A 27113-nucleotide genomic window follows, 5' to 3' on the forward strand; every position below is an offset into this window, starting at 1 on the left:
AAAATTATTTGGCTTTTTTTCCTCCACAATGAGTTAATATAATTTTACAGCTTTAGGAGGCAAAATATATACAAAATATTATCCAGAGGCTTTTGTATTTTTTGTTAGTTGATAGTCATTAAAAAAAACCATAAACCTATGTAGCCGTTTTTTTTTTCTTTTTGAAAGTGCCCAGACATCCAAAGATTATTTACAGCTAACTTAGGTCTAAGGTCTTTTAAAAACTTATTTATCTATTTTAGAGATGAGCATCTTATTCTGTTCCCCGGGCTGGAGTGCGATCATAGCTCACTGTAACCTTGAACTCCTGGGCTCAAGCAATCCTCCTGCCTTAGCCTCCCAAGTAGCTGGGACCAGAGGTGCATGTCACTATGCCCAGCTAATTTTTCATTTTTTGTAGAGACGGGAGCCTTACTGTGTTGCCCAGGATGATCTCGAACTCCTAGACTCAAGAGATCCTTCTGTCTTGGCCTCCTGAAGTGCTGAGATTATAGGCATGAGCCACCACGTCCAGCCTGTTTTTTTTTTTGTTTTGTTTTGTTTTTGTTTTTTAATAGAAATCAGGAAATAAGGCCGGGCGCGGTGGCTCAAGCCTGTAATCCCGGCACTTTGGGAGGCTGAGGAGGGCAGATCACTTGAAATAAGGAGTTTAATACCAGCCTGGCCAACATGGTGAAACCCCGTCTTCTACTAAAAATACAAAAATTAGCCGGGAGTGATGGGCGCGCCCGTGGTCCCAGCTATTTGGGAGGCAGAGGCACAAGAATCACTTGAACTGAACCCGGGAGGTGGAGGCTGCAGTGAGTCGAGATTGCACCACTGTACTCCAGCCTGGGTGACAGAGAGAGACTTCGATTCAAAAAAAAAAAAAAAAAAAGAAAGAAAGAAAGAAGGGAAAGAAAAAGAAATCGGACGGTAGTGGCCGTAAAAGATGAACCGAAATCAGAAGTTCCTTAGGAGCCCAAATTCAGAACCACATGGAATTCTGAGCCCTCTCAGAATTCTCAGAAATCTTTTTTTTTTTTTTTTTTTTTTTTTTTTTTTGAGACAGAGTCTCGCTCTGTCGCCCAGCCCAGGCTGGAGTGCAGTGGCGCGATCTCGGCTCACTGCAAGCTCCGCCTCCCGGGTTCACGCCATTCTCCTGCCTCAGCCTCCCGAGTAGCTGGGACTACAGGCGCCCACAACCGCGCCCGGCTAATTTTTTGTATTTTTAGTAGAGACGGGGTTTCACCGTGGTCTCGATCTCCTGACCTTGTGATCCGCCCGCCTCGGCCTCCCAAAGTGCTGGGATTACAGGCGTGAGCCACCGCGCCCGGCAGAATTCTCAGAAATCTTAAGGAAGACACTGGACTTCCCTGGTAAGGGATAAGATGGAGCTTGAACCAATTATATTTGAACTGGATGGACAGGATGACACTCTGCTGACATTTGGCTTGCTTGTGCACTTAGGTCAGGATAAGCACAGAGTAGGTGCTCAATGTTAGTTGTGTTTGAATCTTCATTTTGTTAACGTCTGTAGTATTCCTTCCAGAGGAGGCTGTAAGCTCTCTCAGAGCAAAGGTTGCATCCGGAAACCATCCCATTTCTTTATATTTCCCTCGATGTCTGGCAAAGTGCTAGACACAGGATAAGAAGAGAAAAGAAAAGACAAATGTCAGCAACTAAGTAATTTTTTTTTTGAGAGTTTTTTGAGAGAGGGTCTCACTTTTTTGCCCAGGCTGGAGTGCAGTGGTGGAATGAGGGCTCACTGCAACCTCGACCACTCGGGCTCAAGTGATCCTCCCATATCAGCTTTTGAGTAGCTGGGACTACAGGCACACACCACGACACTCAGCTAATCTTTAAATTTTTTGTAGAGACAGGGGTTTCACTATGTTGCCCAGGTTGGTCTTGAACTCCTGGCCTCAAGTGATCCTCCTCCCTTAGGCTTCCCAAAGTGTTGGGATTACAGGTGTGAGCCACTATGCCTGGCAGCCTCTAAGTATTAACAGAGAATTGCTATTTACTGTGCTATGTCCCAGGCTGAGGGGGGATATGAACCCAATTTGGCTAGCTACAAAGCCTAAACTCCTAACCATTATGGATTATGTAGCCTGCTTCAGGACCCATCTCATCTTGCCTTGCCCCAAATGATCCTCCCCAGAACAAAGCATGACTGGGGTGCCCAGGGCAGGCCCACAAGATGAAGAGATTGAGGGCTGAGATGCAGAGAAGAAGATGTGTCCATAGGGAACATGATTTCCTGTGTGAGATTTCCCTAGCCATTCTCTTGGCTCACACCCCAAAAGCCAGCTTGTCTTGCCACGGCAGACTGCCCTTGCCTGTAGGGCTGCTGGATTCACTAATAAAAATACAAGGCACTCAGTTAAATTAGACTTTCAGACAAACAATGAGCAATTTCTCAGTATAAGTATGACCCATCCAGTATTTCGGATATACTTAAATGATTATTCATTGTTTATCGGAAAGTCAAATTTAATTGAGTTGAGCATCATGTATTTTATCTGACAACCCTACTTGCCTGGGCATGATATTTCAAAGAGCAGAGGAATGGGGGGCTTTTGGGATTTCCCATTTAGTGGTTTCAGCAAGGGGAACCTAACACCTGCTTTTGTTGTTGTCAGCCCTTGAGGCAACTGCTTCAAGCACAATGCTTAAGGCAGTGTTCCAGTGCTGGTGTAGGCTGACCAACTTGTTCTGGTTTTCTCAGGCCGTACCCATTTTTAGCACTGAAAGTCCCACATCTTGGGATCTCTTTGTTCCTGGCAAACCGGGATAATTGGTGATTGGTCACCCTAGTGATGGACATACCCAGAGGTGCTGGAGATGTTGGAAGACAACAAATACACAGAGAAACTGCTAGGTGTGTCTCAAAAAGTCTCAACATTTCTTCCAAGCACATATCCTTGGCTCCATTTTAAAGATAGGCAGGTTCAGGGGAAGTATAGGAATCCTGGATCTGAAAGGTGTTGGTTCTAGAGATCACTAAAGTTCAGCCTCTATTTTTTAAATGCTTATCAAACATTTGCAGAGATACTCTGTCACCTCATTTGGTGATTATTATTATTATTATTATTATTATTATTGTTATTATACTTGAGCATAGGCATTATGGTAAGAATTTTATGTTCAGTATCTTGTGTAATCTTTTTTTTTTTTTTGAGATAGAGTCGCTCTGTCATCCAGGCTGGAGCGCAGTGGCACCATCTCGGCTCACTGCAACCTCTGCCTTCCGGGTTCAAGCGATTCTTGTGCCTCAGCCTCCTGAGTAGCTGGAATTACAGGCGTGCGCCACCATGCCTGGCTAATTTTTTTTCTTCTTTTTTTTTTTATTGAGACGGTGTCTCGCTCTGTCGCCCAGGCTGGAGTGCAGTGGTGCGATCTTGGCTCACTGCAAGCTCCGCCTCCCGGGTGGCTGGGACTACAGGCGCCTGCCACCACTACTGGCTAATTTTTTGTATTTTTAGTAGAGACAGGGTTTCACTGTGTTAGCTAGGATAGTCTCGATCTCCTGACCTCCTGATATGCCCGCCTCGGCCTCCCAAAGTTCTGGGATTACAGGTGTGAGCCACCACGCCAGCCCAACCTGGCTAATTTTTATAGTTTTAGTAGAGACAGGGTTTTGCCATGTTGACTAGGCTGATCTTGAACTCTCGACCTCAAGTGATCCTCCTACCTCAGCCTCCCAAAGTGCTGGGATTACAGGCATGAGCCACCACATTCGGCCTTGTATAATCTTTTTAATAATCTGTGAAGTCACCACTATTATTATTCCTTCTTTTTTTTTTTTTTTTTTTTTGGGGATGGATTTTCGTTCTTGTTGCCCAGGCTGGAGTGCAATGGCACGATCTTGGCTCACCACAACCTCCGCCTCCTAGGTTCAAGCAATTCTCTCACCTCAGCCTCCCAAGTAGCTGGGATTATAGGCATACGCCACCATGCCTGGCTAATTTTGTATTTTTAGTAGAGACGGAGTTTCTCCATGTTGGTCAGGCCGTTCTCGAACTCCCAACCTTAGGTGACCCGTCTGCCTCAGCGTCCCAAAGTGCTGGGATTACAAGCGTGAGCCACTGCGCCCAGCTATTATTCCTTTTTTAGAGATGAAAAAATGAAGACTCAGAGAAGTTAAATCATTACACAAAGTCACAGAGCTGGTATTTGGTGGAGCTGATATTAAGCCCAATTGTGCCTGACTTTGGAGTCTATGTTATTAACTACTGTATTCCACTGCTCATAGAGAGCCCTGATCATCTGGATGTCCCACTTGATGTCTAGCTAAAATTCTTCATGCTGCAATTCTAACAACTTCCCCCTTGCTCAGTTATAAGTTATCAGTGGAAGAGGATAGTTACTTCCAGGAAGCCCAGGAATAACCATTCTCTCCAAACTCAGCTCTCACTGGGACAGCCAGCTCCACTGCGATATCCACTAGCCACCTCCATGTCGCCCCTTTTGAGGACATTTGAGGACAGCTGAACAGCTCCTGCCCCCCATAATGGAGAGCTCTATTGGCTCTTCAGGCTTGTAGCTTAGGTTTAGTGGCTCTCTCTAAAGCCAGTTCCTTGGAAGGGGTCTCTTGGGCAAAGAACTGAGTGGACCCTCTATGGATAGGCAGCAGCAGTAGAGTCAGGGTGGAGAGGACATCCAGTGAGGGTTGGATTTTCTTTTGAAGGTTTCTGCTGTGAAGAAGGAGAAGAGGCTACAGGGAGCTGCTGCCACTGTACCCTTTGAAACCCTTCCAAGAACTGCTGGATTCAGCCTGTGGAAATAATTGCAGTGCTTTATAAATTTTGAAGGATTTTCAAGGATAACCTAAGGAGCATGTAAAACCCTCTTTGGAGGGTCCTTAGGGGGAATCGCTTCTTAGACTTTATGGTTTTGAACTAATTGTGCTTAAAAAAAGAAACCATTTTTCTCTGAGTGCCAGGGTGTGCACAGCCTAGGGAAGGGCAGGCCAGGATGCAGGATGCATTAACCCCTCCCTACTGTGGGGGCTGGAGGTAGGCGACAGCTCAGCAGAGCCTGCAGACAGCCTCAGCTCCAGGTCCCAGTGCCTGACATGAACTCCTGGCTATCACAGAGAAAACCCGTAGCAACAGAGTTCCTCAGGAAGGAATATTTGGAGGGTGGGGGCTCCCCAAGGTCCAAAGAGCCTGCTCCATCCTACTTAGAGGCAAGAGGAGGCAGCAAGTCTCTTCCCTCCATGTGCCAGGATATAGGCTGTCACTTGGGCGCATGGTGGTGGGGAGAGCAGCTGCCCAGGCCTCCTCCTGGGCTTGACCAAGAGGGAGGAGGAGGAAGCGGGGATGGCGAGCCTCAGCTAAGAAGCAGGGGCGGGGCAGGTCTCTGTGTGGGGTATTTGCTGTAAGCTCCAGCAACATAATCTGTGCTTACCTGGGAATGTGCAGCTCTCATCAGGGAGCACCAAGGTTCCCCTTCTTCTCCATCTTGGCTGCTGGCGGTTTGTCAAGGAAGGTACTCCGACCTCAATGTTAGACAATCTGCTCCATAGGAGTCCAGCTTTGATTTGAAGTGCCACCCACAGCCCAGAGTGACACCTTTCAACCAGTCAAGCAACCAGAGATGAAGGGCTTGGCCTGGTTTCACTGAAAGGGACAGCATATGATGGTGATGATGATCATGATGATGATGATGTTGGAGTGGGTGGAATCATATCTCTAAAAGGCTGCTCTGGGCAGTGACTTTGAAAGAAGGAGGCCTGGGCAGCTGCCAAAGCCGGGACCTTCAGAGACAGATGTAGTTCTCAGTCTTTGTGGGGTCAGTAGATGGGCAAGGAGGGGGCTTGTTCTCCTGGGAGGCTGACTCTTGGGCTAAGGACCTCTCTGGCTTTCAAGGGTTCATGTCTTGCCCTCCCACAGGGAGCAGCAACTATTCTTCCCCATCCAGCTGTGCCTCCAGAGAGGTTCCCAGGAGTCTTCTCCTCAGGCTAGGGGCAGCCTATATTTCACAATAGATCAGTGTTTCAGAGACACAGGCAGAAGGGGGTAGGCAGAATGGATGTTTGTGTGAGGACAGTGGAGGCTAGCTAACCTGCCACGGCGACTGCGTCACTCTCATGATCCACCTGAGGTCAGTGGATTATGAGTAGACCCTGAGGGGCCTGCGGACTTCTGTCACTCAACCCACCCTGAAGGACTTTTCAAATGAGATTTTCAATAGAATAAGTCAGAAATGCATAAAATTACAAATTCCAACCATACTAAAGGGCATAGAGTGAAAAGTCTCCCTCCCACTCCACACCCCCAATTTCCTTCCCTAGAGGCTGTCACTCTTAGCAGGCTATAGGCATCCTTACAGAAACATCAGAGATTTCTCTTGGAAATATATATATTTTTGCTTCCCTCCCTTCCTCCCTCCCACCTTGTCTCTCTCTCTTTCTTTCTTTCTTTCTTTCTTTCTTTCTTTCTTTCTTTCTTTCTTTCTTTCTTTCTTTCTTTCTTTCTTTCTTTCTTTCTTTCTTTCTCTTTCTTTCTTTCTTTCTTTCTTTCTTTCTTTCTTTCTTTCTTTCTTTCTTTCTTTCTTTCTTTCTTTCTTCTTTCTTTCTTTCTTTCTTTCTTTCTTTCTTTCTTTCTTTCTTTCTTTCTTTCTTTCTTTCTTTCTTTCTTTCTCTCTTTCTTTTTTTTCAGATCCTCTCTCTGTAGCCCAGGCTGAAATGCAGTGGCAGGATCATGGCTCACTGCAACCTCAACCTCCTGAGCTCAAGCCATCCTCCCACTTCAGCCTCCCAAGTAGCTGGGGACACAGGCATGTGCCACCATGCTCAGCTCAAATTTTTAATTTTTTTTGTAGAGATAGGGTCTGACTGTATTTCCCAGGCTGGTCTCAAACTCCTGGACTCAAGCAATCCACCAGCCTTGGCCTCCCAAAGTGCTGGGATCATAGGTGTGAGCCACTGTGCCCACCCTTTTTTTTCCCTTGTGGATCAGCCTGAAGCATAATTCTGATGGCTTCTCTTTTCTGTTCAATTATGCACAAAGTAGAGGAAATAGTATAATAAACCTCCATGTACCCATCTCCTAATAATTAGCAGTATTTGACCAATGTTATTTCATCTAACCTTGTTACACTAAAATTTTCTGGAGTGAGAAAACCCCAGGTATCATAACATTTTATCTATAAATATTTCTGTATTCATATCTAGTGGATAATGACCCTTTTAAAAGCATAATCACCTTGTTATTATCACACCCAAGAAATAGAACAAAAAGTCCTTAATATCCTCTAATCTCCACTGACTTTTGCTGACTAATTTGGAATCCCACTGATCCCACAAACTGCAGGAAGTTTGCCTCTGCCCTGGGTTTCAAACAGGGGCCTCCTACTTAACCTGAGAAGTGTAGAAGGTTGAAAACTTGGGCTACAGCAGCCTGAAGCTTGTCCATCCTCCCCCTGGCCCCCGGCTGTTGTTGCTCAGGGCAAAGGCTCTCTATTCACACATTCTTTCACAGCAGAGCAATCTCCCAAGCAACTTCCAAGCAATAAGAGTCTGGAGACAGGCATTCTCTAGAGATGGCTCTGGTCTTTGCTTGCTAGGTGCCATTGGGAAAGTTGTTTCAGTATCCCATCAGTCAAGTTGAACAAATAACGTTGGTTCCCCAGAAATAATACTAGTTTTATTTCTACTTTGCTCAGAAATCACATCAAACAAGCACCCTCTCTGTAGGGGCAACCCTGCAAAAGTTGGCCAAGTTTTTATGGTGGTGGAGGTGGGTTCTGTGGACAGCTTGTTTCTTCACATTGCTAGTAGCTATGTGGTGCTCCTCGGGCATTCTTTACCTGAGATTTTTCATGTGATTATTTTGGCTTCCAGGCTACTCTTTACTCCATCCCAAGCCACAGGCATCTCCCCATCACAAATACCTCTCATGGCCTGCCCCTATCCATCCTCACACTGTTCCTTGAACCTTCAGGAAAGGCAGAAGATCACCCTCCACTCTCTACCCCTGTCTGCCAGCTCAAAGTATGTGACATCTCTGGCCCTCAGCCCACGGTTCTCTTGGCCAGAAAGGCATAGTCTAGCCAATCGGCATGAAGTTGGGTGTGGAAAGTTCTAGCCACAAGTACATAGGACATAATATACTGCCTGCCTGCCAACCAGCCAGTCTTCTATGCCAGGGCTAGGAAAGCTGTAAGACGCAGCCACTTGCCTTCCAAAATTTGGTCTGAGAAGACATTATCCTGGGAATGAGAAGCAAAGCCTCAGCTCTAGAAGCCCAAATGATAGCAGATGACCCCAGGCTCTCACTGGTACTGTGCCTTCTCTCTTCCCCTTTATGCTCTTCTCTGTGCTCAGGGAGAAGTGGGCCACTAGATTGGGCACTTGAGCCCTTATCTAGTTTTTACTGGGAGAAATTCACCGGACTTCTCTGAGTTTCAGAGTTCAGTCTACGCAATGGAGCAAGGAGAACCCACTTGTTCTGTGGCCTTCAATAATCTGATACTATGGGATCATAGAGCAGAGAGTGGAGGTAATATCCAAATGTTTTTGAGTTATTTGCAAGAAAGCTGCACAATCAAACCAAGCTATGATCAAGGGGGACCAGATTCTCTGAGGTACCATCAGAATTGCATGAAGCAAACTGTTTACGAGTTTCATACAATCCTGCATTGTTCCCGCAGGCACCCAGTACAGGCAGCAGGCTGCCACCAAGAAGTCTGGCAGTGCCCTCTTGAGGAATCCCTTGGCAGTGCCAGGAGCCCAGCTGGACTCTGGAGAATATTTCCCAAGGGCACCCAGCAGAACCAGTGGAAGCAGAATCACAGAAATAGGTGGGGGTATGTAGATAAAGGCCTCTGGAGGACCTGGGAAGATACCTTATGAGGTCTGTAGGGAGCCCTCAGGAAAGGTCGGCTGATGAGGTACTGAGGCAGAGTGTCGGGGTGTAGAGAGCAATGAGAATACACTAGATTCTAGGGAGTTGGGAACCTTAAGGCACTGGGATGAGTGAGACACAGTCACCTGGCTGGATCCCTTTTCTGGCCCTGGGCACAAGAACAAGCATAAGAACAAGGTGAAGACAGGGAATGTGGAGAGAGAGAAAAAGAAGGAAATAGAGAGACAGATACACAGAGAGAAACAGAGACAGAGACAGGTAACAGCGATAGAAAGAGATTGAGACTTGGGGAGAAGATAGAATGAATATTAAGGCAATGGAGATGGAGGAAAGGAGAAGAGAAATGTGTATTAGGGGAATGTGGTTGATAAATTGGTATCTGTAAGTTTATTGGGAACACATATTTTCTTTCCAGTAGCATTGCTGTCCCCAGAGCTGCTGCTGAGAACTCAGGGGAAGCTTTGTGAGAGGGCTCAGCCTGAGTGATGTCTCCTGTGTGCAGAGCTGTCTCATCTATTCGAGCTGTGAAAGATCATTTGTCTCATTCTCTAAATCTGAACTTCCAAAGTTTGGGCTCACTCCTGCCCTCTGATGAGCTGAGGAGACACATTTGGTGATTTCTTGCCCTTGATCCTCCCCCTTCTCCAGGGCCATTCTGACAGTGACCATCCAGAAGTTTATTGCTGGCACAATCCCACAGTTGAGCTTCCAAAGCAGGCATAGTCTATGGCTGGTGAGCAGGGCTGAGGAGGGCAAGGGGCCCTAGGACCCTTTTCATCAGTCACATGGCCTGAGTCTGGTCTGCTCTGGAAAGCTACTACTATACCGTTTTGCAAGGGGCAGCATTTCCAGAGATCCTTTTTCCTTGGGGTTGATATAAGAGCAAAGGATCTAGAGTTCTAGGACTCTAAGCAAGCCTCAAACTGTGCAAGATTTGGCCCCCAGTGGGCCCACAGGGGCATCTGCCGAAGACTTGCCCATTTCCTAACAGCAGAGCCCAAGCCAGTAACGTGTCCAAGGTCACAGCCCAAAGAGAAAACTGTAAGACACAATCTTGCCTCTCTCCCTCCCACAGGAAGGTACTAGTTTCTGCTCAGCATCTCCCTCCTGTTCTCTCCTCTCCCAAGGCAAAACCACAGGAAAAATTCCAGGAGACCATACCTTCCTTCTCCGGAGTCTTCCAACAGGTGCCCCTCTTATTATATGCCAGCCAGTTGTTTTGAAGGCCATCCATGGGAGGACGCTGGCCTCTAGGTCAAGGGAGCTGTGAAGGGAGACAGGCCTGACAAGTAGCCCAGACAGACACTGCTTAAGATTCACCTGTTCTAGAAAACCTTCCTAGGCTGATCCCATCTAGCACTGGGCATTTAAATACCTTCACAGTCTTTAGAAATAACTTATTGCTAAGGCAGGTTTTATATAGTATTTCCCTGTTTTTGCTGCTTAGCCATTTTTGTCTTACCGGTTCTTTCTCTGTGACAAGGACTATATTTCATTTCTCCTCTCCACCCTCACTGCCACCTGCTGCTTCACTCTAACCCACTCCCTGCCTCTCGCCTGCCTGGCTTAAACTCTCTGATGAAGACATTTCATTTTCAGGATGGAATACTGACTACCTGATTCCCAGATCGTGTTCTTGACTTGTCTCAAAGTCGATTATCCTCCTTGGAAATCACCCACATCTTCAACACTGGCCTTTTCTTTAACCTAGTCTGCGAACTTGCATAGGTCTTGCCCACTTCTGAGTCTTTATTATCATAGCTATAAAGTTATTACAATCCTAGCCTCCCCCAGCCTAATCATAATCTGTTCATCGAATTGACAGCCTGCATTTTGTCTTCATGCAGTTGAAACTGAGAAGGATTTGGAGGAAATTTTCTTAAAAGACAATTTTTTCTTCTCTATTGTATTCGTAGAGCTGGGCGGGGTGGGGGGGGGGGTGAGGAATGCTTATTTTCCAAGGAATCGGGAGGGGAAAAGTGGAGAGGGCCAAGGGCAGCTAGGAGTGATGTGGGGAGCTGGGGCAGATTTGGAAGGACTTTGGGAGCTAACATCTAAGTTTTTGACTCTGAGCCCCTATCGGGGCTCTCACTTCATGGCTTCTCATGCTTGTGCTGCATATCCCACACCAATTAGACCCAAGGATCAGTTGGAAGTTTCCAGGACATCTTCATTTTATTTCCACCCTCAATCCACATTTCCAGATGTCTCTGTAGCAAAGCGAAATTCCAGGCAAGCCTTAGGGAAAAAAGGAAAAACAAAGAAAATGAAACAATTGGCAGTGAAAGGCAGAAAGAGAAGATGGAGCCCTTAGAGAAGGGAGTATCCCTGAGGAGGTGGGGAAAAGGGGAGGAGAAGGGGAGGAGGAGAGGAGGAGGAAAGCAGGCCTGTCCCTTTAAGGGGGTTGGCTGTCAATCAGAAAGCCCTTTTCATTGCAGGAGGAGAGGACAAAGATACTCAGAGAGAAAAAGTAAAAGACCGAAGAAGGAGGCTGGAGAGACCAGGATCCTTCTTCCAGCTGAACAAAGTCAGCCACAAAGCAGACTAGCCAGCCGGCTACAATTGGAGTCAGAGTCCCAAAGACATGGGTAAGTTTCAAAAACTTTAGCATTGAAGATTCAAGCGGACACAGGAATTCACAAGAGAATTTCCAACTTTGGGGTTCGGGGGTTCCAATGGTTTAAATGAGTCGTGTTTTGGCACTTGTTTTCTTTTTAAATTCCTTAACATTCAGTTAGATTAACTCCTTCTCCGCTGTACTGAGCGTGATGCTTTATTACCAAAGAATTCCAGCAGCACGTGGAGAGTCCCACAGATCCCTGGAGAGAGTGCCCAGCAGGATGGATGTGGTCATGTGTCCTCCTACCCCCTCACTTCCCTCTATCTTCTCTTTTCCGTTGGTTCCAAGGCCCTGGTAACAGTCGGGTCAGCTTGCCCTCCTGGTTCTGCTGGAGACCACTGAGCACTGCCTAGCCCTCAGATGTACAAAATAACTGCTTGCTTGATGCAAACGTTGAACCGTGTTTGGCATCGATAGGAAGCTGGGGATCGAGCAAGCTGGACTCAGGCTTGGCTATGGCTGAGGAGGCCATTCTCAGGCTCAGGAAATGAAAGTAAAGTCCTCAATGGCTTGACCATGGGAAACAGATATGGGTAGGAGAGTGTGTGTGTGCATATGTGCGTGTGTGTGCACCTATAGGAGTGACCATTTCTAGCAGATATCACAGACATAGTTTTCCTGAGGGCTCTCTGCTGTGACAAGGAGGCTGCTGGGACATTAGAGTTCTTGCTAATTTGACTGAGTATTGAGGGCTTTTCTAGGTTCCATGAACAAAGACAGAAGCTACGAGGCTCTGGTGGTAGTTTCTACTCAGAGTAATGTGTGCAGGGCACAAGGGTCTTTGTCCCTACTGGACTCCACAGAGCCCTGTAGACATTGTTCACATTTGGCAAAACAAAGATAGCAGCTTAAACACATACTAAATGAAATGAGACTCAGTTGTCCCATGTATTCCCTATCAAATGTAGCACCCAGTAGACAACATCCACAGAGATCAATTTGCAATTATATTGAGGTGGTTCAGCCTTTAGGTTGTTTCATCATGAAACACAGAAAGAACACTTTGAAGCATGTGTTCAGGTAAAATAGGAGGGAGAGCACCGGACAGGGAGTCAGAAAAATCAGATTCAAATCCCAGATCTGCTACTTATGAACTATGTGACCTTGGTCATGTCACTGAATCACCACTTCCTCATCTGGAAAATGGGGATAGCAATAACTACTTTGTCTACTTTCAGGGTTGTGAGAATCAAGTAACAATAATGTGGAAGTCCTTTGAAAATGGGCAAGATCTATAACAACTGTAAATCATGATAATAACTACTATTAGACAATAATGTGTATACAGGCTGACTCTTCCTCTTTCCAGGATGGTTGGGTTTTCTTTGCGTGCTTGGGTCAGAATCATATGACCAATTAAGTGTGGCCAGATGAGAGGTGAATGTTGGAGGAACTCAATTCCTGCCCTGGGTAACATCAGGAATCCTATCTAATGTCAGCCTAGCTGATTGGATAGGTTGTGCATTAAAAACAGAGAGGGAGTAAAGAAGAATGTTGAATATTACTTCCTCAGGGGATGAAATCCCTGAGGAAAGACAGGAACAAATAAGGTGACCACAGGGACAGTTGCCTGTTATGGAGGCTGGATGGTTTCCTCCAGAGGAAGATTGCCACAGATAAGGGCACCATTGAGGATGCACATTGGGTCCCCAGTCCTAAGGGTGGACGATACTTGGGCCAGGTACATATGATGGAGCAGCCACTGAGTTTTCATTTATTCAATAACAGAGTATCTAAAGTACTTTGAATTATAGATGATCTCTAACAAGGTACCGGACTGCCACTACTTCTGATGTGGAGTGCACTGCTGTTCAACAATTGCAGTAAACACATTATATCATGGAATCTGGGATTGGAAGGAACTTTAGAAGTTGTCTGAGCCAACCTTCAATGCGGGATTCATTTTTACAACAACCAGTTAAATGTTCATACAGCCTCTGCTTAATAACCTCCAGGAACAGGGAACTTACTACTTCAACCATATAGAATCCCTTAAGATTGGAAGCAAGGAGGAACACTAATTCAGTAGTGTCTGCACAAAAAGTTTATGGGGAAACTGATAACTCATTAATTTTTGCCTTGATTTGGAAGGGGAATGTTTCAAGTGAGTCTTTGGGATAACGATGGAACCAGAAAGGAGCCAAAGAGCAGTAGCTGATTATTCTCTGCTCAGAAACACAATGCCATTATTGAACAGCAAAACATTGTCTGCAAGCCTGTTGTCGTCTGAGAACAGTGGCTGTTACCCTGGTAACCAGACTGTGATGCCTCCATCCAAAAGTGGCTGTTTGCCTAGCAGTGTAGTTTTGGCTGGCTTGGAGTAAGTGGGTGTAGCCCAGGCAAAAAGTGTGGCAGCAGAGTCGGGGTCCAGTTTTATAAAATGCCCGAAGACTAACTGAATCCCATCAAAATGGCAAGAATGCCCCAAGAATGCCAGCAGCCAAAAATAAACCAGATCCCAACCGGCATGTTCACCTAGTCTTCCTGGAGACACTGACTAAAATAATCAAGTGCAGCCTTCCCCACCTCACTTCTCTCTTTGGCCGTGCAGAGCCAGAGGAGTCCTTGGAGAGCCAGGCAGATTGAAAGGTTTACCCTGCTTTCCGGGGCCTTAGGCTTAGCTCTGAGCTAGGAAAGCTACAAGTTTACTTAACAGGCTGATAACTAGAACTGCTCTCTCAGAGCGATCTGAGTAATAACAACCTCAACCCTGGGAGGTGGGTGGGAGGGGAAATATAGTCTCCAAACCCATTAAGGTAGAACTCCAGCCAGTAACATCACTTTCCCCTGTTGCTTTTGTCTCTCATCCTGAAGCTTTGAAAGCCATCCCCTGGGTACAGGTCTTTGTCTTGAAAAAAAAGCAACAGTAGAAAAGCAATAGTAGAAATGCCTTCCCTGCCCACAGCACTTCAGGTCTAAAGAAGACCAAGTGAGGACAGTCACATGATCAGGAAGGGTAACAGCAGCCATGGTAGGTGAATGGAGCAGCCTTTCCTTCCTTTTTTGCTTTCAGAGCCTACTCAGTGCCAAACTTACATCAAAAGCTCAGCAAGTACTGATTGATTAATACCTCTTGGCTACTGCAAAATGGCCCTGAGGGCTATCTCTCAGCTCTGCACTGGCCTCTGAGCTGTCTGCCAGGCAGGGCTCTAGAAGAGAGTCCCAAGGAAGAGAATAAGGTTCCCCAAATCAGCTTCACACTGCAACTAAGGAGAGAGGAGGAAATGGTGGGAGACTGACCTGAGGAACAAGGTATGGCTACTATTGTCTCTAGTACCAGTTACTTCCCTTTCATCTTCCCATTTGTGGGCAAGGTGGAGACAATGTGCCAAGGATAAGTTTTAACAACCAAAGTCCTACCTCAGCTTCCCAATGCTTGCACATAAATTGGAATGTGTACATCATTCATTCTGTGTGTGTGTGTGTGTGTATGTGTGTGTGTGTGCGTGTCTGAAGAGGAGTGGGGAGTATAGGAAACAAGATGGTCCAGATGCTGTTGCCTTGGTAATACTAAAACTGTGTCCAAAGAGGAGGCTGAAATTCCTTTTTAGTTAACCTTGTCCACATGATTTGACTATCCAGCAGGCTTGGATTCCCAGGCCCTAGAGGTTTCGGGACAGTTTTCCAGCACTTGAATGTGGTATATAAGTGCTGATATCACAAGGGATATGTAGGAAAGACAAGATTATAGGCAGGGCATTGTCTGACCAGGACAGGGCCAGAAGCAAAAGTCTTTGTTTGTCTCTGGCACCTCTTGATAATTGTTGTTTTACTCCTAGAACCCACCCACTGATCCCCATCCATCCCTAGTACCAGTCACGGCTACTCTAGCATTTCAGCCTTGTCAATCGCTGTAGGCCCTGATCAAGGAGGCCTCTGTTCATGGGGTGAGGTTAAGGGGTGGGTTCTGGGAGGAGGGTAAGACTGTAGTGCAGATTCGAGACCTAGGGAGATGGGGCCAGTTTCTCACTCAATGAGCCTGCCTGTTGTTTAGCTCTATTGTATACAGTTCTTCTATCTCTCCCTTTGTCAGCTGGATTCAAGGGACAGGCTGGGAATTGTGCAGGGTACAATTGGTCTCTTTCTACCATTCCTTTCTATGAAAGCCCTTCCTCTCCTTCCTTTGATGAGTTCCCAGATTCACACTGAATTTCCATCATGGAGCTGGTCCTTGAGGCGGGCCCAGGGCATGGGAAAGGAGGGAGGGAGAGTTGGGAGCTCTTGGCGCCTGCTTAAAGAGACAGCATCAGGATCAACACAGTCCCTTGATGAACCTGGATCTGTGTAAGTCACATTGGTTCTGTTGATCTGTCAGACCCCTGTGAAGAGCACTGATGAGAAGGGCTTAAAGTTGGAGTGTCAACTATCACAGATTGATTAGACTTGTTTTGGGAGTTTGTATACAAATGTAGCTGACCATGACATGATCTGTTCCCTTTGCTTACATTTTGCCCACACGACTTCGTTATATCCATTTTAACACTTGCTTATATGTGGCTTTGGATTTTGATTCACAGATTCACAGTTTGTTTGCCCCAACAGGATTTCAAGTTTTCTAAAGAAAGGGACTGGCCTTTTAATTCCCTTCTGTTTCTCCTAGTGTCTATGTCACTGCTAGTGTGCTTAATTCTTGTACTGAATTCACATAAACAGAAATGAAAGGAAAACACTGGAGGGGGTCATTATTTTTCTCTATGACCTCTCATCAAAGTTAGGCCGTTTAATCCAATTGAGTTGCATTGAGAAATGTTATTACTATATGGTTCTTTTATGCCAACTCTCCCATCTTGCAGTCTGTACTTAGACTGGAAATGTGAGAATGTCTCTTGAGAGAGCCAAGGAACTTCTCTAGAATCCCTTCCAGCCTTCTTGAATCAAACTCACACCCTTTCAACCAGGAGGGGTTCTGAAATGGAGAGTCTTTGGCTTTAGGCTATTGTTCACACATACCCACGGACATTTCTTGGACTGTGAAAAATCAAAGGGAGCCCAATGGATCTTTTCTCAGAATGCTTTGATTGTTAACTACTTTGATGAAAAAATAATTTCTTGTAGGCTCTGAGTTTTTCTCAGTTAGAATCTAAAATCTGATTCTTGCTTGGACAGACTGACTGAGATTCTTCACTTCTGCTGAACTTAAATGCCCCCAAAGCACTTATCTAGGTTGTGAAGAGATGAACATCTGATGCTTATGCTGATATTACTGAATTGTTTATAGCTTAATAGTGATAGATTTATCTAAAGTCATTTATTTCAGACTACATTAGAAACTCATTAAAGCCTACTTCCTTCTTGTCCCTTGCTTTGAGCTGTAGTGGAGCAGAAAAAGGGAATGCTAAGTTTTTAAAGCTCTAAGAAAATAGAGGAAAAATGGATGTAAAAAGAAAGGCTATGATCTGGTGACTCAGAATTGCTCCTATGGCTTAGCCATTTATCATCCAGTAAGAACACAATCCATGACACTCTCAGGTCATTTGGATGATGATTGAGGGATCAGATACACTCAAGAGGATGTATCTCTTTGCAACCTCATCTTTGCAACCCCATCTTTGCAACCCTGGAGGTGGCATCAGCTAAAGCTTAAAGTGGAGTTCTCTTTTGGCTAGCAAGAGTTCAAGTTCCTCCATCCCTGACCATACCTGCACAACAACTTAGCCCTTCCCGGATGAAAATGCTGGGGTGAGTGAATAGGCCCAAGATGGTCACTTGCTAGGGTGGATGGCTCTTCTTACCCTCGGCTAAACAAACAGTCCTGCCATTGTTCCCTGGGTCTGACCCCCTCCCCACCCCCGGGCCTGCAGGCCCCTGTGGAATACCAATCAGGCTCCTGAGATCTCAGGAAAGAACAAGGCTTCTTTGTCCGGGGGAGCGATGGAGGGCTCTGTCCAAGCCCTGACCCTGTGCTGGGGAGAAAGGGAACAGTGGGGTCACTGACCTTCCTCTCCCCCTATTCCCAGGCTTCAGAGACTTTCTTTACTAGAAGAGTCTAAGAGTTTGGGGGTGGGGAGGAGTTGGACAGGCAGAGAAGGAAAATGGCAGTACTGTTTACTTCCAAGCTCCTTTTCTTGACTTATAGGCTGAATCTAGTATCTTAACCTGTTGAGAAAAAGGAAGATCAATTTCTGGAATGTTTTCTGAGAACAACAATCGATTTCAGTTGTTGCGTTTTTCTCTATGGTACACATGTGTGTATGTGCAGATTTGTACACATGCATGCACGTGCGTGTGCACACACACAGGCACATCCATGGGCCAGTTCTGAAAAGACACTCTTCCCAAGCACGTTTGCAAAGTTCATGCTGAGTAAACTCAGCCTCCACTCACAGCAGCACAGCTACAGATTGCTTCTCATAGAGGCCAAGTTTCCTGGCAGCAATGCTTTAATTCTTGGAAAAGGAAGTTCTGTTTCAAATGTTAGCTGCTTACTTTGTTTGGCTTGGGCTTCTGAGCCTCATCTTTGGTGTGACACACAAGTATCTTTGAAGAAGAGCCTCTTTGAAGGCCAGGAAAGGGCTGTCATTTCAGGAGATGGTGGGTAATAGGACTCACTCCTTTTGTGTGTCTGAGAACAGAGGCAAATGCCTCTACCTCAATTTTCCCATGACAGAGATAATTTGGTCTTTCCAAATCTGTTCACATTGATGTAATTCAGCCATGCAAATCACCAGGTGTTCAAGCTCTCTGGGCTAAAAACAAACTGTAACTAATGTTAACAGAATCAGGCAAAGGAGTCCCCTTTCCCCGGTACCCTATAGAAAAGTGAGTGTGGCTTAGAGAAATGCTTGAATACAAAAATCCAAGCCTAAGTAATTAATACAATTTATTTTTATTGTACAAGCTGTCACAACCTGCTTATTCAAAAATAGCAGCTTCCCAGTACATTTGCTGAGTATTTGTGTGTGTGCATGTGTATACTGTGTTTATAGATATATAACATCAGTGGGTGTGTGTATATATATACATACATATATTTATATATATACATACATATGAATTAAGACATTTTTTCTGAAGAGCTTAACATTCTCATTTCTTCTACATTTTAGGGATCTGGCCAAGAGGCCAGAGGAAGCCATTGTTTTCCTCATCTAGTCAGTCATCTACTTGGCAATTGCTAAGTCTAAGATGTCTCCATATGACATCTTAGAGCATGGGACTAGTACTTGGAACACAGCTGCTTTCAGAGCCTGTGACTTCTTGTGTGCCTTTCCTGTTTCTCAGCAACACTGGCGTAGGGCCTGGAATACCAGGTCTGGGGATCTCAGGGACTCTTAGCACTTTAAGACACATGTGTTCCCAGGCCCTGGTGTGTTCTTCTAGTGCCAGAAAGATGTTTCATGCTTTGCTGACTTTGTATAAAGTCTGTTTGTAGCTGTTTTGACAGAATCTCAGTGTGTAACTGAGCGTGGGGACATTAGCCAAGCTGCATTATAGGAGGACAACACCACCATGCAAAGTGTCTAAAATCATGAAGCCTGCATTTTTATTATTGCAAGTAATATCAATCTTCCTATTTTCATTTCTTGTCCTGCGCTAGCTCCCTCCTGTTTGGACTACTCCTCCCATATGTAAACTAAGAAGAATCAAGCATTCCTTGCAACAAATACACACGATGCTCAAAAATATCCAGGAGCATGCAATTTCCAAAGTTTCCTCCACCTGGAATGTTCTTCATGCTAAAATCCTGTCTGACAATACCAGCATCTCTGGCCTGCACTCATCCCTTCCTGGAACTCCTAATGCATTTACCCTCTCTTACCACTTACTTGGCTGCCTGAATTGTTAGTTGAAAATATTAGGTCTACCTAGCTAATTCTTCCTCAGGAAATTAAAGACTCCCATATGGCTGAGTCTGTGTCTTTTCTCTCTTCTTATCCCATATAACACCCAGCATAATGCTGGGCATATAGTGAGTATTCCATAAATAGTTGATGAATGACTAAAATAAGTAAGCAAACAAACAGACCAGAACAATAAGAAAGAAGAGACTGATTTCATAATCTCTCTGGCTTGCTATTTGAATTGCTGAATTATTATTATTTATTAACTATTTTTAAAATTCTGACAATAACAGGTAAGGATTTATTTTCTTTCTTTCTTTTTTTTTTTTTTTTTTTCCTTGAGACAGAGTCTCACTCTTGTTGCCCAGGCTGGAGTGCAATGGCGCAATCTTGGCTCACGGCAACCTCCGCCTCCCGGGTTTAACAGATTCTCCTGTCTCAGAATCCTGAGTAGCTGGGATTACAGGCATGTGCCCATGCCCAGCTAATTTTTGTATTTTTAGTAGAGATGGGGTTTTGCCATGTTGGCCAGGCTGGTCTCGAACTCCTGACCTCACGTGATCCACCCGCCTCAGCCTCCCGAAGTGCTGGGATTACAGGCATGAGCCACGGTTCTCGGCCAAAGATTTATTTTCAAGGATGAAACAAAGTAAGGATTCTGGGTCAATCTCACATGCTGAAAGCCAAAATCTCTAGCCGCTCCTGCTTTTCGACTCTGGGGTACCCACTGTCTCTAAGCCTGTGAGCACCGGGCCTGGCTGGCCTGGCAGAGAGGTTTGAGTGGCATGAGCTACCTACTGGATATGCCTGACTGTTTCCCCTTCTTCTTCCCCAGGCTTGTTAGAGTGCTGTGCAAGATGTCTGGTAGGGGCCCCCTTTGCTTCCCTGGTGGCCACTGGATTGTGTTTCTTTGGGGTGGCACTATTCTGTGGCTGTGGACATGAAGCCCTCACTGGCACAGAAAAGCTAATTGAGACCTATTTCTCCAAAAACTACCAGGACTATGAGTATCTCATCAATGTGTAAGTACCTGCCCTCCCACACAGACCCATCTTTTTTTTCCCTCTCTCCATCCTGGAGATAGAGAACTCTTCAGTACCTTAGTAACTAGCAGGGGACTGGGGTGGAGCCAGAGCGGATTCCTGAGTCTTCCCTCTGTGCAGATCTCTCCTGCTTCACATTCGAAGCCCATTCAGAAAGAACAGGTCTGCCTGCCTGCCTGTCAGCCCCTCCCACCCCCGCCCCTTGTTTTCTTACACGTGTTCTGACTTCTGCTAGATGTAGTTAATATTGCCCAAGTTGGAGCCTTCAGTGTAGTAGGTATGGAGAAGCCAAGGGAGGCACTAAGCCTCTCCTATTCCTAGAACAAGTTAGGCTCCTGTTCCTTCATCCACATTTCTTCTTGTCTAGCTCCCCACTCCTGTGAGGTAGCATGTCTGAAGGGTCGGGCAGGGAGAGTAGGTCCCTGGTTCTCCAGGTCCCAGGGTAAGCAAGGTGTGGTGGGAGGAGCATATGTTTCTGGTCACATACACCCTGTCTTCACTTATTTCAACAAAGATAAGGTGAAAGCATGCAGGAGGAACCTAGTGATTCCTCTGGAGAATCCCTAGCCTTGTTAAGGTGCTCGCTCTGGTGTATACCTCACTTATGTGGGGAAAGGAACCAGGTCTTCAATTAATAAGATTCCCTGGTCTCGTTTGTCTACCTGTTAATGCAGGATCCATGCCTTCCAGTATGTCATCTATGGAACTGCCTCTTTCTTCTTCCTTTATGGGGCCCTCCTGCTGGCTGAGGGCTTCTACACCACCGGCGCAGTCAGGCAGATCTTTGGCGACTACAAGACCACCATCTGCGGCAAGGGCCTGAGCGCAACGGTAACAGGGGGCCAGAAGGGGAGGGGTTCCAGAGGCCAACATCAAGCTCATTCTTTGGAGCGGGTGTGTCATTGTTTGGGAAAATGGCTAGGACATCCCGACAAGGTGATCATCCTCAGGATTTTGTGGCAATAACAAGGGGTGGGGGAAAATTGGGCGCGAGTCTGTGGCCTCGTCCCCACCCAAGGCTGGGTCCTCTCTAGGGGCCTGGCATTTGAGTGAGGAACCGATGGCTGCAGCCGAACGAGAAGGTCAGGAAGAACGTGGTGCCCAGCTGGCTTAGCCTCACCTTTCAAAGGTTCCCTAAGCAAATTTCTTCTCAAAACGGAAAGCATGAGTTTTGTGGGATGCTTTGTACAACCAGACCATTTCTAAGCCATCTGTTGGTATCCCTTTACTCCCTTCCTAGCAGGGACCACAAGAGAAGATCTAACTGGACAAGAATCTAAAATGTGATTGAGACTTGGGCACCTGATCTGAGAGGGAGGATTGATAATAAAAATTAAATAATTGACTCCAAGATGAAATTTACAATATTCTGGGATCCTGCGCTGTTGGAGGTCCCAGAGGGCATTGGAGTAGGTTTGCATGTTGAATGTTTTATCATTGCCTGAGGGTTATCCATGCTTTGAGTGAGGCGCACATTTGTTTTCAGTCTCTGGAGTTAAAGATCCTTTGGGGGCTGAACATGTGTGGGTTCTAGCAATGTCTTTTTGTGGCCAGCAGTTAGCTTAGAAAGGTTTTGTATCTGAAATTTTAATCTCCTATTGGCTTTGTTCAATGACTAGGGAACAAAAATGTTCCTGTGGCAAGGAACATTTTCTAAGCTCAGCCTAAGGCACAAAACGGCACGACTTTCTTTCAAGATCTGTTTTGATTTCTTTACACCTTATCTACCCAAAAACATCCTCTGAAGCCTCTCTAACCCAGGGATCCTCCTCACTCCTCCCCTACCCATTCCCCCCACCCTCCATCATGCTGGGGCCAGTTCTCTAGTAGATACTGCCAATGACCCTTGGCAGAGGTGCCCTGCTCACTAATTTCATTTGAGGGAGAGCCCTGGAACCTGGTTTCAATGTCTGGCACACGCCACTCCAGGATCTCCCAGTTTGTATTTCTACATCTGCAGGCTGATTCTGATTTCTAACCACCCCATGTCAATCATTTTAGTTTGTGGGCATCACCTATGCCCTGACCGTTGTGTGGCTCCTGGTGTTTGCCTGCTCTGCTGTGCCTGTGTACATTTACTTCAACACCTGGACCACCTGCCAGTCTATTGCCTTCCCCAGCAAGACCTCTGCCAGTATAGGCAGTCTCTGTGCTGATGCCAGAATGTATGGTGAGTAAGGGCACGGGTGCTTTGGCTCTCCTACCCACTATGGAAGTACTATGTATTTGGTTATTTTCTTAGTGTAAGGAGGGTGGTGATTACGAGAAAAATATAAGATGATGAATGATTGGGTCTTAGTTTATTAATCCTTCCTACTGAAACCAGAGAGGTTTCTTCCCTGGGAAGGGAACTTGGAAGTGGTGGCAGTTTTCTTGGCTGTTCACGTGGACCTACTCTAGTTGACTGCTGTTCCCAACCCCAAAGCAGCACATTTCAATAACAAACACAAGGTTTCACCATTGTTCAATACCACCTTCTCTTTTTTGTAAACCTGTAGAAAAGAGGATCCTGATTGTTGGTAGAATCCAAATTTACAGCCAGGATAATTAGAGATGGAAGAAGGGCTCTGGGGGAAAGTCTCCATGTGGCCCCGTAGCTCCATAAAGCTTACCCTGGTTGATGTTTGTGTCTTACTTAGGTGTTCTCCCATGGAATGCTTTCCCTGGCAAGGTTTGTGGCTCCAACCTTCTGTCCATCTGCAAAACAGCTGAGGTGAGTGGGTTATTTGGGTTATTTTACAAGGGAGTAGCTAATACCATACAAATTACACCCATGGTCTTCAATTTTAAGGACTAAAAGTTTCTCTTTGCTGGATTTTGAATTAGCCGATTGCCTTCTACAACATATTGGCTAAGTATGCCTGAGCCAATGAGCATAGAAGGTAAAACACCTGTTTTCCCTAGAGCTGCATAGAAAGACTTCCTTTCCAACCCTTCCCCTCTTAAAAGAGAAGTTTGTAGCTTTAGGTAAAGATAGAGCCTGATGGCAAAATCCCCCACATGAAAATTTTCATTCCTTTAGTTAAAAACCGTATCAAGAAAATGGGCTGTGCACAGAGGCATTCATAGGTTTTATAAAAACATTTTCAGTTTGGAACTTCTTTATCTCAAATGAGAGGTAAAATAAGTACATTTGAAAAGGAAAGCACTGTATTGAGAACAGATATTATATACAAATGAAGCAAGGGGAATAAAAGTGAATCCTGGGGAGAAAGGCAGTAAATTATTTCTTTGAAAGCAAAATATTGACTTTAAATTTTGGACCCCTGGGCACAACTGTAGGGAACCAGTTCATTATTTTGGAGTACTATGCTATTTCATGAGTATTCTGTGTTCTGGGTGTTATGGGCAAGGTGCTATGGTGTACATTGAAGACTGGGAGGCCCACATTTAGGGAAGTGAAAACTTAGTTAAAGATGTAGAATTAGCACACAAGAAAGATATCAACACATTCAGAAAGCTGTATTCATGATTTACACTGAGGCATATTATTGCTGTTGCAAGAAACAGTTCTTCCTCTTTCATTTTCCTGCAGTTCCAAATGACCTTCCACCTGTTTATTGCTGCATTTGTGGGGGCTGCAGCTACACTGATTTCCCTGGTGAGTTGAGTTTGAATGATCTTGGCAAGTAAATAGGACTGAGATAGTGTGGGTACAGCTATTCTGAAAGGCAAGAAGGTAGACTGCTTCCATCCTTGAAATGCTGGAGGGAAGCTTCTGGGAAAATAGCAAAGGGTAGAGGCTCCGTACTTCTACTTGCACTGGCAAGGCAGAAAAACATCACAGATTAGATAGGAACAAGAAAAGTGGTATGAGGAAAGAGGGGGTAAGAGATTCATAGATACAATGATAATATTTAGTATTTATAGAACATGTAATGTTGCCAAGTACTTTGCAGTCATAAATTACGGTTAATTCTCAATACATTTTGATCAGATCAATGACAAAACACTGAAACATCACGAAACATGACTTGCTATAGCCTGGAATTCTATATACTATCAATATGAATCCACCTTAGATACTCTCCAATGGATTTAGTTACTCATGTGGAACTACTGGGAGGACCTCCTAACATTATTAGAATTGTTTTGACTATAATACAACGCTATGTCCCAGGTCTTGCTGATAGTGTTACAGTGCCCTGTGAATGTAGTGTGCTCATTGTGCAGATTAAAAACGTAAGGCACTGAAGGGTGAAGTGATTTATCTGAAGTCATTTTATAAGCAGTGATCAGACAAGATGAGTTCACAGAACTCCTGGCCCCTACTGCTAAGGTTTCTATACAGAGTCAAGTAATTTCTCATCTTGTAAAATAAATTGATTCATTAACCAGGAGAGGGCGGTACTGCATGATGTGGCTGTGTGTCTACAGCAAGCACCCTATGACTCTAAGTCACTCGGACATACGGATGTGGCAAAGCCCAAATATTGTTCACTTCCCTGAGGAAAACTCAGTGCTAGATCAAACAGAGGTGTTGAATAAATCTTTATGATTTGATTCTCTGGGCCTGGGCCGTGAGACACATCGGACTTCCAGTCAAGTGTATATGGAGAAAGCCAAGCCTGGGATGTACTATTTTTTGCAGAGCAGGAGTTTTTCCCTTATTTAGTTATGATTTTATTTCTACCCTTCCTCATTCCCAAAGGGATCTGAGGAGGGCATTCTTTCTTTTCTACTCTCATTCACATTCTCTCTTCTGTTCCCTACAGCTCACCTTCATGATTGCTGCCACTTACAACTTTGCCGTCCTTAAACTCATGGGCCGAGGCACCAAGTTCTGATCCCCCATAGAAATCCCCCTTTCTCTAATAGCGAGGCTCTAACCACACAGCCTACAATGCTGCGTCTCCCATCTTAACTCTTTGCCTTTGCCACCGACTGGCCCTCTTCTTACTTGACGAGTGTAACAAGAAAGGAGAGTCTTGCAGTGATTAAGGTCTCTCTTTGGACTCTCCCCTGTTATGTACCTCTTTTAGTCATTTTGCTTCACAGCTGGTTCCTGCTAGAAATGGGAAATGCCTAAGAAGATGACTCCCCAACTGCAAGTCACAAAGGAATGGAGGCTCTAATTGAATTTTCAAGCATCTCCTGAGGATCAGAAAGTAATTTCTTCTCAAAGAGTACTTCCACTGATGGAAACAAAGTGGAAGGAAAGATGCTCAGGTACAGAGAAGGAATGTCTTTGGTCCCCTTGCCATTTATAGGGGCCAAATATATTCTCTTTGGTGTACAAAACAGAATTCACTCTGGTCTCCCTATTACCACTGAAGACAGAAGAAAAAAGAATGTCAGAAAAACAATAAGAGTGTTTGCCCAAATCTGCCTATTGCAGCTGGGAGAAGGGGGTCAAAGCAAGGATCTTTCACCCACAGAAAGAGAGCACTGACCCCGATGGTGATGGACTACTGAAGCCCTAACTCAGCCAACCTTACTTACAGCATAAGGGAGCATAGAATCTGTGTAGACGAAGGGGGCATCTGGCCTTACACCTCATTAGGGAAGAGAAACAGGGTGTTGTCAGCATCTTCTCACTCCCTTCTCCTTGATAACAGCTACCATGACAACCCTGTGGTTTCCAAGGAGCTGAGAATAGAAGGAAACTAGCTTACATGAAAACAGACTGGCCTAAGGAGCAGCAGTTGCTGGTGGCTAACGGTGTAACCTGAGATGGCCCTCTGGTAGACACAGGATAGATAACTCTTTGGATAGCATGTCTTTTTTTCTTTAATTAGTTGTGTACTCTGGCCTCTGTCATATCTTCACAATGGTGCTCTTTTCATGGGGTATTATCCATTCAGTCATCGTAGGGGATTTGAAGATCTTGATTTGTTTTAGAATGATGCACATTTCGTGTATTCCAGTTTGTTTATTACTTATTTGGGATTGCATCAGAAGTGTCTGGAGAATAATTATTTGATTATGACTCTTTCTTAAAATAGGAAAATTGGACATTAAGCATCACAAATCATACTAAAAATTGGCTAGTTAAATGAATCTACTGGGATTTTCTATAAGTATTCTGCCTTTGCAGAAACAGATTTGGTGAATTTGAATCTCAATTTGAGTAATCTAATCGTTCTTTCTAGCTAATGGAAAATGATTTTACTTAGCAGTGTTATCTTGGTGTGTTAAGAGTTAGGTTTAACATAAAGGTTATTTTCTCCTGATATAGATCACATAACAGAATGCACCAGTCATCAGCTATTCAGTTGGTAAGCTTCCAGGAAAAAGTACAGGCAGAAAGAGTTTGAAACTTGAATAGCTCCCAGATTTCAGTCTTTTCCTGTTTTTGTTAACTTTGGGTTAAAAAAAAAAAGTCTGATTGGTTTTAATTGAAGGAAAGATTTGTACTACAGCTCTTTTGTTGTAAAGAGTTGTATTGTTCTTTTCCCCCAAAGTGGTTTCAGAAATATTTAAGGAGATGTAAGATCTTTACAAAAAGACACTTGATATTTGTTTTCAAACCAGTATACAAGATAAGCTTCCAGGCTGCATAGAGGGAGGAGAGGGAAAATGTTTTGTAAGAAACCAATCAAGATAAAGGACAGTGAAGTAATCCGTACCTTGCGTTTTGTTTTGATTTAATAACATAACAAATAACCAACCCTTCCCTGAAAACCTCACATGCATACATACACATATATACACACACAAAGAGAGTTAATCAACTGAAAGTGTTTCCTTCATTTCTGATATAGAATTGCAATTTTAACACACATAAAGGATAAACTTTTAGAAACTTATCTTACAAAGTGTATTTTATAAAATTAAAGAAAATAAAATTAAGAATGTTCTCAATCAAACATCG

At 44.8% G+C, this 27113-nt stretch overlaps 1 protein-coding gene and 1 long non-coding RNA gene across 3 annotated transcripts; one reads left to right on the forward strand and one right to left on the reverse strand.

The window, feature by feature from the left end:
- Positions 1-1371: 1371 nt before the first annotated feature.
- On the reverse strand, positions 1372-11326 carry LOC123570931 (uncharacterized). Its single transcript, XR_006695160.3, has 4 exons — positions 10472-11326; positions 10017-10119; positions 5395-5606; positions 1372-1616 (listed from the first exon to the last, which is right to left on the reverse strand). It is a non-coding gene; the product is annotated as an uncharacterized lncRNA (long non-coding RNA).
- On the forward strand, positions 11315-27108 carry PLP1 (proteolipid protein 1). 2 transcript variants are annotated; one of them, XM_045383424.2, is made up of 7 exons: positions 11315-11443; positions 20092-20278; positions 20974-21235; positions 22301-22469; positions 22939-23012; positions 23835-23900; positions 25015-27108. In XM_045383424.2, exons 1-7 carry the CDS (start codon positions 11440-11442, stop codon positions 25084-25086), a joined length of 834 nt encoding a protein of 277 aa, XP_045239359.1. In that variant the 5' UTR covers positions 11315-11439; the 3' UTR covers positions 25087-27108. The 2 variants fall into 2 exon arrangements, with proteins under 2 accessions (XP_045239359.1, XP_005594310.1); XM_005594253.4 differs by having other exon boundaries at positions 20974-21130.
- Positions 27109-27113: the final 5 nt, after the last annotated feature.

The sequence above is a fragment of the Macaca fascicularis genome, chromosome X (genome assembly GCF_037993035.2).
Source record: "Macaca fascicularis isolate 582-1 chromosome X, T2T-MFA8v1.1".
Lineage (NCBI taxonomy): Eukaryota > Metazoa > Chordata > Mammalia > Primates > Cercopithecidae > Macaca > Macaca fascicularis.